At 35.6% G+C, this 18003-nt stretch overlaps 1 protein-coding gene across 3 annotated transcripts in view; it reads left to right on the top strand.

The window, feature by feature from the left end:
- The first annotated feature begins 8858 nt into the window (after positions 1-8858).
- Positions 8859-18003, top strand: part of LOC128999158 (adenomatous polyposis coli protein-like) — a 172968-nt gene continuing 163823 nt past the window's right edge. For 2 of the 3 annotated variants that reach the window (XM_054425533.1, XM_054425529.1), the window contains exons 1-2: positions 8859-8887; positions 10781-10892. In XM_054425533.1, coding sequence (XP_054281508.1) covers positions 10788-10892 — 105 coding nt within the window. In that variant the 5' untranslated portion in view covers positions 8859-8887; positions 10781-10787. The remainder of the gene's footprint in view (positions 8888-10780; positions 10893-18003) is intronic. The other variant, XM_054425534.1, reaches the window with a different exon arrangement.

Raw genomic sequence — 18003 nt, 5'->3', positions numbered from 1 at the left:
AGGAAGTGGTAAAGGCGAGCAGCCTGGAGTGTATGAACTGTTTATGACGGTTAGATTATGGTATTTGCAACCCTAAAATGCCGTGGGAAGGGTGGTAAACAGGTCCGCAACATAGGATCTGCAATACTAAGACTGCTTTCAGAGTAAACTAATGATTTTCCCCGAGCAAAGCACGGCCCCCAGGCACTTCCCATTAAACCAACATTTTAATACACATGTGTGCATTATTCTTAACAATTATACTAACTACTTACCTCTCTCATCCATTGTATTAGTAAACAAATTAGAATTAAACCGTAGTGGAAGAAGGGGGTATGTACATTTTTTCATTAAAAAGCGTATAAAATATTAAACTAGTGGAACAAAACCAATAGGACACTAAATCTATCCCCAATAGCTATACAAATCAGGGTATAAATTTTTCTGAAATATTTTACAAAAAATGTTCCAGCATAAAAGCTTTTAAAGCCAGATATCTCAAAACTTGCTTTTTGTTACATACCACCTTCTTCCATTGATCCCTTCAATTATTTTCTTAATTTATATATAGTAAGCATTTTTTAAACTTGTGCTTTATTTTTTACAGGAAGTGTACTCCTAGTACATTAGAGAAGTATCTACATACAGTTATGCTTCAGATGGGAAGGAACACCATCACTTTTACCGAATGTTACCTGTTTGATGAGTACAGCAAAGAATCTGCTTTAATGTTAAGTTTTTCAAATTTAACACATTTCCGCCTTCATATTTTTATTTTATTTATTAATTATTATTATATAAAAGCTTTATCTCTCTGTTTACCATATTTAAGATCTCCTGGATTATTCAGAATGTTTTGTTTAATGTATATTCAGGGCCGGTTTAACCCATACGCGAACTACGCGGCCGCATATGGCGCCACAAAAAAGTGGCGCCGTGGCGCCGACGGAACAATTTTTTTTACGTGAACAACGTAATTTTGTTTATTTTTTCTCAGAGTTCAAGTATTCAAAGCACCACAGTAAAGGAATTTATTCTGTTTGTACCAACAGCACTTGAAAAATGCGTATATTTGTACAGCACTGCAACTGAAGGACTCGATGCCATTTGCAGTTTCGATCTGTAGTGAGCTGACGCTTGGTAGTCGGCAGCGTACAGCGCGGCGCCTGTGGGTTTCATTTCACGACGACTCGCTCACTAATGCTCGAGATAAGCAAGCGCGCAGCGCCACTTGTCACAACCATCGATGTATATAACCTAATGTTAGGTTGCATACATCGATGGTCACAACAAGAAACTTCCCCCGCCCTTCCCTCCCTTCTGCCTCTGATCCTAGAGCAGAACATTACGTTGTATTGCACTCTGTATACGTTACAGTATCGTTATCGTATTGGCATTGTTTTGATGATTCATGATTGTTGATGTTGATAAGTGAAGAGTAATTTAAGTTTAGTTTATAATTAGCGCATTAAATAAGAAGAAAGTATTAACTGAATGAATGAGTAAAACATCTTACGAGCCGATACTAAGAAACAATGGCAGAAAAAAAAGAAACCGTCTGGCACTTATAGAAAGCGTAAGGCAAATTTGGAAGAGGAAGATCAAAAACAAGCCAAATCAATAAATAGATTTTTGTTGAAATCATCTGGTGGCGAGTCCAGTCAGCCCAAATAAGTCACGATAAGAAGACGGCAATGACGTAGGTATTTATTTATTTATTTTCCAAGGAAAGATTAAAACAAGCAGCTGATCACAAACGGCAAACATTTTTATTTTATTTTATTTTATTTTGCTTCCAACGGTCCAAACAAACCAATTTACAATTATTTTTTTTTTAAATAATGCTTTGTAAATGTTCCTATAACTAAGGGTCAAGCCAAACATGCAAAGGGGCTTAAGAATCTACTTAATGAGAGAACTTGACAAGACAACAAGAACAACAACTAAAATCTGAGCAATGTTGACTAACAATGATAAATCTTTGATATAATTAACATTGAATAAAAATGTGTAGCCAACAAAGATAACAAAAATAATAACAACAACAACAAACAACAACAGCATAAACTACAATAGCAACAATAATAAATAACAACAGGAACAAATAATGACAATAGCATATAACAATAATAATACTACAATAAAAAATATAACAATAGTAATAAATAAATAAACTGATATTTTACATAAACAACAAATCAAGGCAGCGCCTCACAGATCAACCAGTAACATCCTTTTTTTCAACGACTCGCCACTGATGGAGAAGAGGTCAATATCTTCCGGCAAGCTGTTGGCCAAGAGTTGGATGCGGGGAAATGTACTGTTGAACATGTACTGGGTTGAGTACTGGCGTCTAGCGAACGGATGAGTTTGGCGCAGGTGACGGGATGTGCGGAAGTTCAACTTATATAGTAGATCAGGTGCATCAATGTCTGAGTTAATTAGCTTCCTCAGGAACAGAAGGTCATTGATTTCACGTCGTGCAAGTAGTGGCCTCAAGTTTAACTGAAGTTGTAGATTCTGGATAGGAACGGTGCGGTAGTCATAACCCATCAGCACACCAACCAGACGAATGAAACGGCTCTGCACGTTCTCAAGACTCTCAATCTGCCCAATCAGGTAAGGGCTCCAAACTGGTGATGAAAACTCAAGTAAAGGCCTGACTAGATGAATGTAGAGGATTCTCAGTGCATTGATAGAGAACATGTTGCGACTATTCCTTATAATAAAAATATAGGGCAGAATTTGCTCTCTTGCAGATACAATTTATATGCTCTTGAGGGTTTAAATTTGGTGAGAGTATGACGCCAAGGTCCTTGATCCATTACGTCATTGCCGTTGCTGTCTTCTATCGTGACGTCATGCTTGACGAGCATTACGGTCTGTTTTTTTAGTGTGGCCTTGGTTTTGCTAAAGTTTATATGATGAGTAAAAGTGTAAAAATGAAAAATTTCTGCGAATAATAAACAGTCTTTTATTGCAAGTATTCTTCTAACCTAAACTTATAAAAAAGTTCTTCCCAAAGTTATTGGGAAAAAATTCATACGGTTAAGTTGTTCATGGGTTGGGGGGGGGGGGGAATTCTAAGTGGCGCTGATTCGGGTGTTCGCTTAACTCTGAAAAATTCCTAGAACCGGCCCTGTGTATATTTATTTTTATATTTACCTTCCCTGTCCCAGTAGCTCAAAGTTGATTGTTTGTTGTAGTTTGTTCTTGAGATGAGCTGGACAGGAGTTTTGTAGTGTTGAAAAATTCATATTTCATACTTTAACTAATGCGAGTTGCCAAATGTTAATTGACAACTAAAGTGTTTTGTGTATTTCTAATATTAAAATTTAACTGAAGAATACAATTTTCCTGTTTTTTTTAAATTAGTCTAAGGTAAACTAATTTTACCACAATAAAAAGTGTTGATATTGACAATTGTTTTTTCTTCTGTCAAATAACCCTTTCTTATCCTCATCATATTCTTCAATTAAGACAATAAAAGGTTTAAATTACCTGTATCCGTCAAGTGATCCTGGTTTGAACTGTTTGAAGTTGGTATACTACAGCTGTTTTAATATTAATATGTTAATATTAACACATCTTCAGGTCAAATAGTTGCATTGATTTGGCCAATCAGTGTTAAATGTTTCGTGTGACCATTCTTTGGAATAAATCAATGCAACTATTTGACCTGAAGATGTGTTAATATTAACATGAAACAGCTGTAGTCAACCAACTTCAAACCAGGATCACTTGACGGATACACAGCTAATTTAAACCTTTTATTGTTAAAATCAGTGATCCAGAGGCTATACTATAAACATTCAATTAAGAAGGTAGCCATTAAAAAGTTTAAGTTTTAAACCAAATAAAATTATCTTTATTTAATTTATAAAAGTTATGTACACGGACAGTGTCAATGGGGTTTAGGCTAATGATCATAAATCTTAGCTTGTCCTGAAATGAAATACATAAAAGGTAACTTGTGGTTTTGGTGGGTTCTCAAAAATAAAAAATAAAACTAAAGAAGTTATATTTCTTATTGAAATCAATCAATTACTGGTAAGGATAAAAAAAGTTTCTGTGACTTAGAAAAATTGTAATCAAATTGTATGTTGTTTGTAACTTTGTGTTAATTATACAGCTATCTTTAGAACTCAATTGGTAAAATTCTTTAATTTTGTTTTCAAACTTTATTGACATTTTTCTGCAAATCACATTGAAGGCGAATTGAATTTTCAACTGTGTTTAAAAAAATATTTTTGGACGATAAATAACTCTTCAGCAGCTGTTTGAAATCATCCAAGATGGCTGCTTGCCTCCAAGGACTCTTATATGGAGGCTAGCGAACATCTTGGATATTTAGTCTTGAATAGCCTCCAAGAGTCCTTGGAGGCAAGCGGACATCTTGGATAATTTCAAACAGCTGCTGAAGGGTTAATTATCATCCATATTAGTTTTTTCAAACACTAAAGTGATTATCCACTCCAGTATACTGTGAGACATGTACAATAAGCTTCGGTTGACGTGCTTGGACCACAAGTCCATCCCTCTCACAAAACTGTGAGATCAGAAAAGTTGTTCTTCTTTTCTTTTGAATGTATTTCCAAGGGAGTCCATGGAAGCCAACAGCCATCTTGGATTTGCCCGCCACAAGAGCAATGTTAATTTTGTTATTTTCAAACAGCCGAAAAGTTATTCACCACCTCAAAATAAAGGGTGTCCCAGTAAGAACGCCGGATTTCAGGAGCGTCATATCCTTATCTGTATTTCAATAGGAATTCCCAAATTATCAGTGATGTTATCAGTATTAGGTCCCATTTGTAGTCATGAATCGTTACATGACGGATCAACGCGTGGTCATAGTTAAAGTGCACTACAAGTACGGGGAATGTTTCGCTGGAACGGTGCGGAAGCTGCGCGCTATTTTCGCCCGGGATAATGCACAAAATGAGTCATCTGTCTGAAAATTAATTTCTAAGTTCGAAGGAATTGGCTCAGTTTTGGACATTAAAAGACCAGTGCGTAGTCGGGCAGGTCGTTCCCTTGAAAATATTGATGCTGTACATGATAGTGTAGAGGACAACGCAAAAACATCGATTCGTCGGCGTAGTCAGCAGTTAGGCCTAGCTCGGAGCACAGTACAAAGAATTTTGATAAAAGACCTTCACATGTTCCCTCAAAAATCCAACTCAAACAAGAGATCAAGCCTGTAAAATGGCTTGAATTTGTAAACTAGGTGGTTGGAAATCGAGATGAAAATGACTAGTTTTAAAAAACATTGCTGCTCAGTGATGACGCACACATGCATCTAAGCAAGATCGTGCGATTTAACACCGTGTGACTACTTTCTTTGGGGATGTTTAAAGTCGCTTGTTTTTTCCAATAATCCTCAAACAATCCAAGACCTGAAGGAGGAAATTATTCGTGCCATTAGAGGAATTCAACATGAAGTGGGTGAAAAAGTTATAGAAAACTTCGTCAATAGATGTCTGGCTTGTCAGCAGGCAGCAGGTGTGCACTTACGAGACATAATATTCCATTACTAATCGGAGATACTATGCTTTACGATTCATGTTTCATATTGTAAATTTAGCGTGCAAATATATGGTTTTTTAACATTTTAAATCCGGCGTTCTTATTGGGACACCCTTTATTTGTCCAAATACAAAAGTGATTGTAATTTAAATATCAAGTTAGTATACCGTGGGATTAGAAACTTGCTTTTGTATTTTTTAAATTATTTTATGAGTTCAACGTTTAATGTCTAGGTTCCAAAGACTTTTAAATTCTGCTGCAGAAAACTGATTATAGGAAAGAAAAAGAAAATATATTTTTTCATATACAGTAGACTCCCTCTTATCCAGACATCGGTTTAACCGGACTACACTCAACAGAAATGTCATCTCTTTAACCGGACAACTTTTATCAGCACATCGGTTTAACCGGACTTGATCGGCAGGAAGTGGGCGGTACTGAAACGACTGTTCTCGTGGGAAATATATGAGACTAGCGATAACGTGTATAAACACAATGCTCTCCTAAATTTGAGTCAAATATTTGGGCTGCATGCATTTAAGTGGTCCGTTTTAATGAGTTTTGGGGGTTGTCAGTTTAACCGGAAAACCGTTATCCGGACTGGCCTCGGTCCTGAGCAGTCCGAATAAGAGGGAGTCTACTGTATGCCTTAGGCCTAAATACATTTTATGGATAAAAAATATATTTGATGACTTTATTTCAGTTTTAACAAGGATGACCTTTTTAAATATAATGATGAAAGATGATAGCTCGGTTTGGAGCTGCTTTGTTTGATCTTAAATGTTGTCAAACAAAATAATGTTTAGTTTACACATGTAGGAACAGTGAACGCAGCGTTCCGTGAGAATGATCTTGAAAGGTATGTAAGTCAGTATTCTATTGATAGTACTAAGTAGATAGTAAACTCTAAATTGATGTTTCCATTTAGATTGTTTTTCAAGCAGGTTATATTATTACTTTCCAGACTTAAATATATCGATGATTTGTGTTTTCCAATAGATTAATTCAGGATGTTGTTTCTGAAGGATGGCTAGTTCTCTTTATGAATTCAAATTTATAAAGAAAACTAGCCATCCTTCAGAAATACTCGTTTAAAAGATACTGTAGTTGACAGTTAGTTGCATTATATGTTACTGTAGAAGCGTATGTAAAATAGCTGGGTAGTGGACAATGGTCCTAGCCTATTTATCAGAATCTAGTCCCACTTTGTATATGGGCTATGGCCCAGCGTGCCTAATTTTTAGCAGCGACCTTATTTCCTAAAAAATGATTTTTAAATATCATTTAACTTCTACACTAGCATTAAAAACTTGTTTTCGTCCAACACTTTGATTTCAAATATTTTTAGGGACCCCCCTTTCGGATAGGGGTTATTCCATGGGGGGGGGATAAAACTGTTTGCAGTTTAGGGCCCAATTTACCCTAAGCCTGATTGGAAGGTTTGTGTCAGTTTGATCTTGAGAATAATTTTTTAATGGTTCGAACTGGACTTATAAAATGGCTGTATATAAAATGATCCTGGCTAAAGACGCAGCTAAAAATCAAATCAAAAAGCTGATCTTAGTCAGTTAATAGTGTTGTTTCATTCATTCATCGTTTACTCATCCCTTGAATGGTGGTATCATAGCATTAAGTCTAATAAAATCATAAGTTGCATACCTATTTTTTTTTTATTTTTAAGTAGGCCTATATTTTAATCTACCAAATTTGACTTTGCGTAGTTACGTTACGATTAAACATAGACCCTGATCGATTTTCATCCTTGTAAGATGAACTAAATTTATTTTTTCTTGTGTATATCGTTGGTATTGACTTGGCAAGTTATTGTCAGTTTTGCCCAATAAATGACGACTTACCCTTATTGATCCTACAGACTATTTTAAGTTATGTTTGGACTTTGGAGAGCGTATGGTCTAGTGTTAGAAAGTGAGATTTTGGTCCCGAAAGTCCTGGGTCCAATTCTCCCCAATCTTTAAAGGATTTATTTAATTGGTAATGCCGCGACTCTCTAAGCCATGTCTGGAGTAAGTTACCTTAGTGTGAAAACAGTTTGGAGGCTAGAGCCTAAAATGTCCTACAATGTGGAGATGAGACAAAAAATATATGTTAACCCATTTTTTAGGGCTATATGGTGTGTTTTATACTAAATTTTATTTTATGCATTGGTGAATTAACCATGATACAATTAGATGTTTAATTTATTTGTATGAACCAAAACTACACACTGAGGGGTGGGCATTAATTTAATGACTAACAGTACTGTAACAGTAGTTTACTAAATTTACAATAAGGTTACTCCTATCTAATTGGTTGGTTATTTATTTATATTTTAAATCCTTAAGGATTTGGAACTAATTGTATCACAAACTATCCATTCATTATCTTGGTACCATCAATTACGTTTCTATTTTTCGTGATAAAACATTATTTAATGTTTTTATAAAGCAAACGCAAGGACAACATGACAGTAGCAGTAGCAGACTATTTTTAAATTTGGCTGTTTCGCTGTTTGTTTGTCTGCTAGTGCTGCTCTATTAATATGACAGATGGTAGGCCTATGTTTTTTTGTTAACCTCAACATGAATGCTATGAATGGAGGAACAAATAGTTAGCGAATAATACTGTAAGGGAATCTCAAGTATTAGTTTGATCACTGAAATAGCCCATCCGTTTTTATTTTTAACAGTAACTGTAAACTAACCCTTCAAACGATGATGAATAAACACATTTCTAAGCAACACTAGTATATTCCCTTTACAAGTTGCGTGTATGAACGTGAAATTTAATATTATATTTGCCACTAACTATAACATTAGGTAAATGTTTAGTGTTTGGGATCAATAATACAGAAATTCGTTACTATCTAAATAATAAAAAATACGCAAACAATCTGGAAAAATTGCCACTCTAAAATTAAAAGCCTACATAGGCCGAGCAGTGCATAGATAGGACAGGAGTAACGTAAAATATTTTATTTTAATAATTTGCACTTGGGCCTATATTTCTAGCTTGCTGAGTTTTTACATGATTATATACACATTTGTTCAATCACTATTATACATATTTTAAATATAAATTACTCAATTATGACCAAAACTTCCTCTTTTTGCCTGTCCCTAATATTAGCATTTAATGATTTTGTCCTTCAGATGATTAAATCCAATGTCCAATCAGGTTCAGGGAAAAGTTAACTTTGAAATCACTAAATCGATAATTGTAATGGCATTGGCAATTGGTTGATGCCATTGATGCGCCAGGGTAGGTTGTAGATCTGCTAATAAAATTTTTATAATTATAAAATAATACTTACTAGTGATCAAGTTGATAATAATTATAGAATAATTATCGTGTTTAGTTTTTGAAAAAGAAGAATACTGATAAGGTAAGATAATTCATTTTCTAATATATTTTGTCGCCTTTTCATCAATCGTCAATTCGATGACTTCGGCACTTCGGTCACAGTCAGTAGGCTACAGTATTTTGACTGGATGTAGGACTTATCTTTACTATATTTATATACCTTATACTTGAGCTTACTGTAACTGTGCTGCGCAAATAACCAGTCAGCCACTGAAATGAATTATACTATTTATTTGCAATTGTATTGTAGGCCTACCGTTGTTAAAAATTCGGTAAAAATGGAATATTTGTTATATCAATCAATGAGTAAATTTGTTTAAAGCTTCGCTGCCATCTTGATTTGCCGAATGCCGACTAGCCAATTAAGCAATAAGTTAGGTACCAGGGGACCGAGCTTTGCTTAGGTAGAATCGTACTCTATTACGGAATACAGAAGAACAGAAGTTGTTAAAGAAACCAAGCGGCAGCGGGCAGACGACAATAACAATAAATTGGAATTGAAAAAATTAAACATGTCTACATGGGTCATGTATGATGTGTCCTGGTTAGATCTTGAAATATTTTGCTATCCAATTGATTTAATGACGTTGTATTAAAATATGTAAATACACTTAATTTAAATATGAATACTGTAGCTGAAAAATATTGAATTGACTTGAGTCAAAATTGTAGGCCCTAGGCATAGGCCTACTTTACCAACTATCCATGAACTGTGTTTGATACAAGTTGTGGGTAATTGAAATAAAGTTAAAAAATCTCCTTTTCAATTCCTTGCAGAGTCCAGACATTTAGTTTAGGCCTAGGCTAAGCTGTCCCATTAAGAAGTTTGACATATTCTTTCTTGAATTTTCTTCATACTCAGTGTCGGATATAGGGTACTTGCGGCCCTAGGCCAAATTACTAGAGCGGCCCTCCCGCTCAGGGACATCATCATCAACACCCGTGATCGTGGATGAAATCAAGAACATCTCTCCTAAACCAAGTCAAAGCCATCATAGGTATCCATGACCACGCGAAAATCTTTAATATCCCCCGCGGGCTGCAACAAAGGGACATCATCGTCGACACTCGCGGCCGCGGCGAAATCATAATCATATCACGTGAGCTTTGACCTTGACGACATCATTACCTCCACCCGCAACCCCGCAGTAAAATCGTGAACATCTCCCGCGGGCCGCAATCACGGACATCATCATCGACCCTCGCGACAGCGGCTAAATCTTCAACGTCTCCCGCGGGCTGCGATCATTAAGACACATTGCCGTCATCCGCGGCCGCAGCTGAATCGTGATTGTCTCCCACGGGGACTTCATCACCGGCACCTACGGCCATGGCAAAATCGTGAACATCTCCCTCGGACACAGAGACATCATAAATGGTTACCTGTAATCACGGCAAACTGACGATTAAAAATTTTTTTTTATTTAAAAAATGTTTTTCTCAATCCTCTGCGGCCCCTTTTGTTTAGTGGTAAATCCGGCACTGTTCATACTTATTCAATTGATAGCCTAAGTTACTTGCTTTGACTAGTTATTAGCCCATAAATTGAATGAATAATTTTGTATGTCAACCCCAGTTGTAGCTTATTGGTATCTGCATGCCACGGAGAACCCCAATGAAATTTTAGACATGTTCATTGGCCCAAAATGGTCTTTGCGCTTATCAGAATAGTTTTTTGTAAAATATCTTGACCTAGATTTTTTTGAAATTGTTACGTGTCAGTGTAAGTTAAAGTGATTAAGCTATAACCAATAGTAGCTTAATGAAGCTCAATTGTTTGAATAGCCAAGTGGTAAAAAAAAAACAAACAAAAAATCATCAACCAACTTAAATTTATTTTGACAAAAAAATAACACCAATTTTTAATATAGGCTACCTAGGCTAAGTTGGTTTAATGACACATTTTTTTTTTCAGGAACGCAATGGCAACTCGCGAGCTGTTTGAACGATTTCGTAAGCTGGATGCTAAATTACAGTGGGCCAGTTACCTAGTCAGGAACGTAGCCAACACATTAACACCAGATGTTGTGAGTATATGATATTTAGGCCTAGTTTCACTACTGTATTAGTGTTTCATTGATAATTTAATGAAGAAAAATTAAAAGTACCTAGTAGCCTTCAAATAGAGTGTAAGGAGCAGTATAAACGCACAAAGCTAAGTTTCTACTGACTGGCAATGTAGAATGTGGGAACTACCGTACCAGAAAGGTTCTTTGAAAAGAGAATGGCAGGTTTCCCTAGCTGAGGAATAAGGTTTTAACTTACCGTTGTTTTTGTCACATTCTGGCTAATTGTTTTCTTAAGACCCACTAGAGTTCGGGAGTTCGGCGTTTGTGAATGTATACATAAAATTTAAGAAAGACCCAAAGGAAAAATTCACACATGGTCAAATTAGGCGACCTGCACGAGCCACAGAATGTCACCAAAACATAATAACATAAAATGTTACCCGGAAGGGGGGGGGGGTGGGGTGCGCTGTGGCCATAGGGGGTAAAAAATATTCAACAACGTTATTGGCGAACAATTATTTTACAGAATAAGAAAAATAACCCTTCCTACAAAACATACAGTAATACACACTAGGCCTTCAGCCTTTATATAAACAATGCCTGGCGGATCTTGTTAAAGATAAACACATGTAACCATTTAAATTAATAATTGCCACAGTTTCCCAACATGATCACTGGCCATGATCATAAAACATATTCATGGTATTTTAGGAGCTCCTTTCCATGAGGGATACCACAATTGTTACATTTAAACATTGGTTTTGCAAATAAAGTTCTGCAGGCACTAAGGAAAGTCCATAACTCAGGAATTGAGTTGAACTTTGTCCGCCCCACTCCTTCCCCCTTTGAAACATGTTCATAGCAGAAAACCTGCAAACTGGACTGAAGTTATACATGAACAAGAACAGTGTGGAAGTTTCCAGAACTAAATTGACGACATTTATGTGGTTTAAAGTTAAAAGTTAGCCATTTTGGAGTCAGCAAGCCTAGAAGAAGTGTCAGCAATTGCAAGCTTTCTACTTTGGATCATTCTTTCCCTCCTGACCACCTTTAGGGATTTATTGGCAGAGGTGAGAATATTTGTAAATACTTTAATTTGATTTTTAACTGATTTTGAAATCATATGAATTATTAAATTTAACTTTTAAAATATATATTTCAGTGTAACTTGTTCATGATGAAATCTTGGCTAGACATGCAGTGTAGAGACTTTGGAATATTTTAAGAATTATTATTTAATATTGTTACCTTTAATTTTAAAGTGATTTAGTCTGATAAATATTGTAGTTGATGTAGAATTCACAAATTATATGGTATTTTTGATCAGTACAATTTATTTCTTAGTAACAGTGGAAAATTTTGCCAACTAAAACCTGTTTTGAGGATGAAACATGAAAGCTGGTAACTGATTACTTAAAATCTTTTAATTTGTCTCTTTATTCAAAATGTTAACGATTATGTTGTAGTATACTGTAAATATAAATGTTTAATAATCATGTTCCTGTAATATAGCTGTTGTTGTATTTGTATAAAACTCTCAATCCATATTTTCACATAGACCAGCACACTCACTATGGCTGAATCACATTAGAAGCAATTAATTATAGAAGTTGCCACATTTTAAAATGCTCAATTGCATTTTCTTATTAATAGTGCTGTAAATAGTTTGATCCAAAATATTGTTTTATTATGTGTTTTAATGAAAAGTCAACTAAATTAAATGTTCAATGTTATCGGTGAATTTCGAGTCTGACAAAATGATGAATTAATTTAGCAAATTAATAACTGTAAAACAAAGTGAATTATTTTGTAAAGATTTACATAAACGTTCCAAAGTCTCACCAATGTATGTCAAAGTGTGTAAGTATGTATGTAACTGTTTAATAGGGTAAGATGTGTTATTATTAATTGTCGAAAGTGTTAACATTAGAGTTTATCATTTCCATGATTGTACATGAACTTATTTGAATATATTAGCAGCTAGTGAGTCTAAACTTAAATTAAAGCAACCTATGATAAATTTTGGGTGCTAATTTAGAGAGTGAATTATATTCTAGTAGTGAAGGGGATCCATACAAGAACTAATTGCATTATTTTGAATCAATATCTTGAATTATAGTTCATGGACTTTGTAATTTAACTTATATCTTAAACTCAAACTCACTTGAACTGATTTAAATATATTTAGCGTTTCACTTTTGTCATTGTATGTAAATATCATGTTTTAGGTTAGGTTATGTGAAAATTTATATGCATAAATGAGGAGACTTTATAACATTCATGAACTTTATTCAATTTAGTGAAGATTTATTGAGTTATTCATGTTTGGGACATGGTGTACTACCAGCAAAAATTAACTAGGAACATTACAATATTATTATTCGACCTGAGTACTAGTATGTGTATGGGTTTTGCACAGGGAATTTTTGGACCCTAGTGATTACTTGGTGCTACCTACCTCCCCTGATGTGGTCTTCGGTGCTAGACTGTTGAGTTTCTGGTTCAGTTCTACCTTTTGGGACATCTACTTACCGTGTTGGACTACTTCTCTGGACATTGGTGTTCACTCGTCGACCTGTGGGTGTACCGTGCTCCACCTAACCGTCGCAGACTTAACCAACGCACTCAAACCACAGATAGGACAATTTCATTTTCACTCTTTTGTATTATATGTATATATTTAGATGATTTAAATTAACTTGCTGTTGCTTTTGTACATTTTCAGGGATTATTCTAATTAGTTTTAAGTGGGAATTCTATGTTTATTGCCATTAGTTAGTGTCGGCCGACAAGTTAGGTATAATTCAGTGGATTTACTCTTGCAAATATTGAATATTGAATATTAATGGGCAATTGTTGTTGAGATATCATTCTTTACTTCAACATTAAATAATTTTGTGGTGATTGAAAATTCTAGTTATCATTCGGATCACCTGGTGTGTGCCCTATCTTGATTAGATAAAACAGTTATAGTATTTTTGAATATTTTGAATACAATTTGAATTTTGAATTTAAACTTAGAAACCACATTTATTTAAAACATTTTATTTGAACTTGCCCTGTCATCTACTTTTAACTTCTGGAATTAGTGAGAGAGTATTTTGCATCAACATTCTTATCTGAGCAAAAGATAAGCAGATATCTTGAGCCATATTATCAAGACAATTTTTGTAATATTTTAGTAATTAGTATCACTTGGTAGATTTTGCTGGAAAGTGTGTTTAGCCAAGGATTTAACTTAATTAACTATAGGGTTTAGCCTCTGCCATTCCTTTCAGTATTTTTGTTTTTCAAAATTATTTTAAATTCTCCTTTTCCTTGGAACATTTCCTAGTTTGGATCCCAGGAAGTTTAAAAACTAGGTGGCGCCCCTTTTCATGAAGAATTATTGAATTATTGATTAAGGATAAACACTCTGTGTATAATATTCATCGACCCACCCCAGACTGAGCAATCCGAGGCCAGAGTGTCACAAATGGCGCCCTGAACGTGGGGCCTGAGCAATTTATGTGTTTGTATTTGGAAATACTGCTTGTTTAGTATTATTGGTCTACAAGAAAAAAAATTGGACTTTGGACTTTGAAAATATTCTTGGCTAATATTATCACTGGTTTTATTATTTATATTTGTTTGGTATATATTTATCTGAAATTAATTGTTGATTTGGGACAACAGAAGCAACAGGGAAACATTTTGTGGTTCTGAATGGGATATTTAGCCTTAGTTTAATTTGGTGGCGAATGAGCATTGGAGTCTCATTGTTTAATCTTGTGTCAGCTATAAACATGACTGCTTATCATTTAAGAGCAACGGAAGTAGAATATGAGCTAAGGATTAGGAATGTCTCAACAGAGGGTAAGGCTGCAGACAACAGGAAAAAACTGTCACACTGCTTTAGATCAAATACAGAAGTGGTGGCGGCTTGTGTCAATTCTCTGGATGCCGAGTTGGAATTTGAGATTTGCAACGAGAAATTACAAGATTTGTCGTCACTCGTTGAAAATTATGAGGGGACTTTTAAGGATAATGAGTATCAAAGAATTGTTGCCAGACTCTGGCACTTGTACTCCAGAGTTGAGAGGATTCCTTTGGCTGCTTCAGTGGACTCAGATAAGGAAGAAATTAAAACAGATTTAATGACTCGGACTAGGAAACTTATAGATGAATTCAAAGGGCCTGATCCAACAGCTCCACTAGGTGGGAACTCTAATGAAACTGAGTTGAACAAACCAGATGGTCCTGTGGTCCTAAATGAGATGGAATTGAAGACAAGTTTGGGAATAAATGAAGGAAACAATCTCAAACCTCCGACAGGGAGTTCGCCTCATAATTTAGGTTCTCGGGAGCAGTTCACTTTTGACAAAAAGATTGGATCCTTGACTTCAAATTTAGATAAGGGAAAGAATAACTCCAGTGAAGAAGACAGTTGTAATTTGTACAAAACTGGATTCGTTCCTGTCTATAAATGGGGCCTTCAGTTTTCCAACAGTTCCGGCCAGAGTATTGGTAGCTTCTTGCAGCGTGTTGAAGAACTACGTCGAGCCAGGGGGCTAACTGAAGTACAACTGTTTAAGTCGGCAGTGGATTTATTTTCTGGGAGTGCCTTGATTTGGTACAGATCTACAGTGGGTAGAATCACAAGTTGGGCAGAGCTTTGTCAGGAGATGAAAGAGGTCTTCCAAACCCCGGACTATGATGACATGTTATCACAAGAAATTATGAATCGCAGACAAGGGGACCAAGAAACAATCGACTTGTACATCGCTTCAATGGAAGGACTCTACAGCCGCTTATCCATGCCTACGGGAGAAGAGATTCGTTTGAAGCAAATGCTTAAAAATCTTAATCGCTATCTTCAAGAAAAGTTGTGTTTATTCCCAATAGTCTCCATAAGCCAACTGAGAACCCTGGGAAGGAAAGCAGAGTTAGGTCGTCTTAGGGCAGCCAACAGTCAGTCCATGTCTAGCTCCGCTTCAATACTAGAGCCTGATCTTGCATATAGGAAGTCCACAGTAGTCAAACAACGAGTAGCAGAAGTATCCCACCCAAGAAATCCACAGAAGTTTTCAAAAATGAAATGTTGGAACTGTTCTGAAGAAGGACATAGTCAATATAGCTGTAGTAAACCTAGAACTGTGTTTTGTTATGGCTGCGGGGCTAAAAATGTCAAGAAGACAGTGTGTACCTTTTGCAGTCCAAAAAACGCCCGAGTCGGGGAGCCAGCTCTCAAATAAACGCTGTCTCCCCAAACAATGATAAGGCAGTGCCAACCAAGGATACTTGTTCCAAGCCAGCTAGGGTTGACTTTGTTATTGAATCTGTAGGGGATGATTCTCGACCATATTTAGATGTCAGAGTTTTTGGTCGCAAAATACGTGCTCTGTTAGATTCTGGTGCATCTCGCACCATTTTAGGTAAAGATGGAGATTGGATTTTTAATGGTTTTCCAGGAAAACTTCATGTTGCTAGTAATACCTTTGTAGAAACTGCAGATTCGAAGAAGCATGCTATAGCTGGAATAGTAGTTCTACCAATTACACTCAAAGGACAGACCAAGTACCTGGATGTATTCTATGTGCCTACCCTTAGCCATAATTTACTTTTGGGAATAGATTTCTGGGAGAAGTTCCATATAGTAGCAGATCTTCATCATAGAAGATGGGAATTTTCAAATGTAATGTCAACATCTTATTGTAGCTCAGTTAGTAGTGGGATTCAAGGTGAAGATCATCTTTCTCCAGATCAAAAAACTCAGCTGAACAAGTTAATCGACCAGTATTTCAGTGTGCCTCAACCAGCATTAGGGAGAACTGACAAGGTGTTTCACACTATCAACACAGGATAGTTTCACTTTTGTCATTGTATGTAAATATCATGTTTTAGGTTAGGTTATGTGAAAATTTATATGCATAAATGAGGAGACTTTATAACATTCATGAACTTTATTCAATTTAGTGAAGATTTATTGAGTTATTCATGTTTGGGACATGGTGTACTACCAGCAAAAATTAACTAGGAACATTACAATATTATTATTCGACCTGAGTACTAGTATGTGTATGGGTTTTGCACAGGGAATTTTTGGACCCTAGTGATTACTTGGTGCTACCTACCTCCCCTGATGTGGTCTTCGGTGCTAGACTGTTGAGTTTCTGGTTCAGTTCTACCTTTTGGGACATCTACTTACCGTGTTGGACTACTTCTCTGGACATTGGTGTTCACTCGTCGACCTGTGGGTGTACCGTGCTCCACCTAACCGTCGCAGACTTAACCAACGCACTCAAACCACAGATAGGACAATTTCATTTTCACTCTTTTGTATTATATGTATATATTTAGATGATTTAAATTAACTTGCTGTTGCTTTTGTACATTTTCAGGGATTATTCTAATTAGTTTTAAGTGGGAATTCTATGTTTATTGCCATTAGTTAGTGTCGGCCGACAAGTTAGGTATAATTCAGTGGATTTACTCTTGCAAATATTGAATATTGAATATTAATGGGCAATTGTTGTTGAGATATCATTCTTTACTTCAACATTAAATAATTTTGTGGTGATTGAAAATTCTAGTTATCATTCGGATCACCTGGTGTGTGCCCTATCTTGATTAGATAAAACAGTTATAGTATTTTTGAATATTTTGAATACAATTTGAATTTTGAATTTAAACTTAGAAACCACATTTATTTAAAACATTTTATTTGAACTTGCCCTGTCATCTACTTTTAACTTCTGGAATTAGTGAGAGAGTATTTTGCATCAACATTCTTATCTGAGCAAAAGATAAGCAGATATCTTGAGCCATATTATCAAGACAATTTTTGTAATATTTTAGTAATTAGTATCACTTGGTAGATTTTGCTGGAAAGTGTGTTTAGCCAAGGATTTAACTTAATTAACTATAGGGTTTAGCCTCTGCCATTCCTTTCAGTATTTTTGTTTTTCAAAATTATTTTAAATTCTCCTTTTCCTTGGAACATTTCCTAGTTTGGATCCCAGGAAGTTTAAAAACTAGGTGGCGCCCCTTTTCATGAAGAATTATTGAATTATTGATTAAGGATAAACACTCTGTGTATAATATTCATCGACCCACCCCAGACTGAGCAATCCGAGGCCAGAGTGTCACA

Source organism: Macrosteles quadrilineatus, unplaced genomic scaffold (genome assembly GCF_028750875.1).
Source record: "Macrosteles quadrilineatus isolate MER2022 unplaced genomic scaffold, UCM_ALF_1.0 Scaffold_7__1_contigs__length_78375512, whole genome shotgun sequence".
Taxonomy (NCBI): Eukaryota; Metazoa; Arthropoda; class Insecta; order Hemiptera; family Cicadellidae; genus Macrosteles; species Macrosteles quadrilineatus.
The sequence above is the reverse complement of the archived record's forward strand: the minus strand, read 5'-3'. Positions and strand labels throughout refer to the sequence as shown.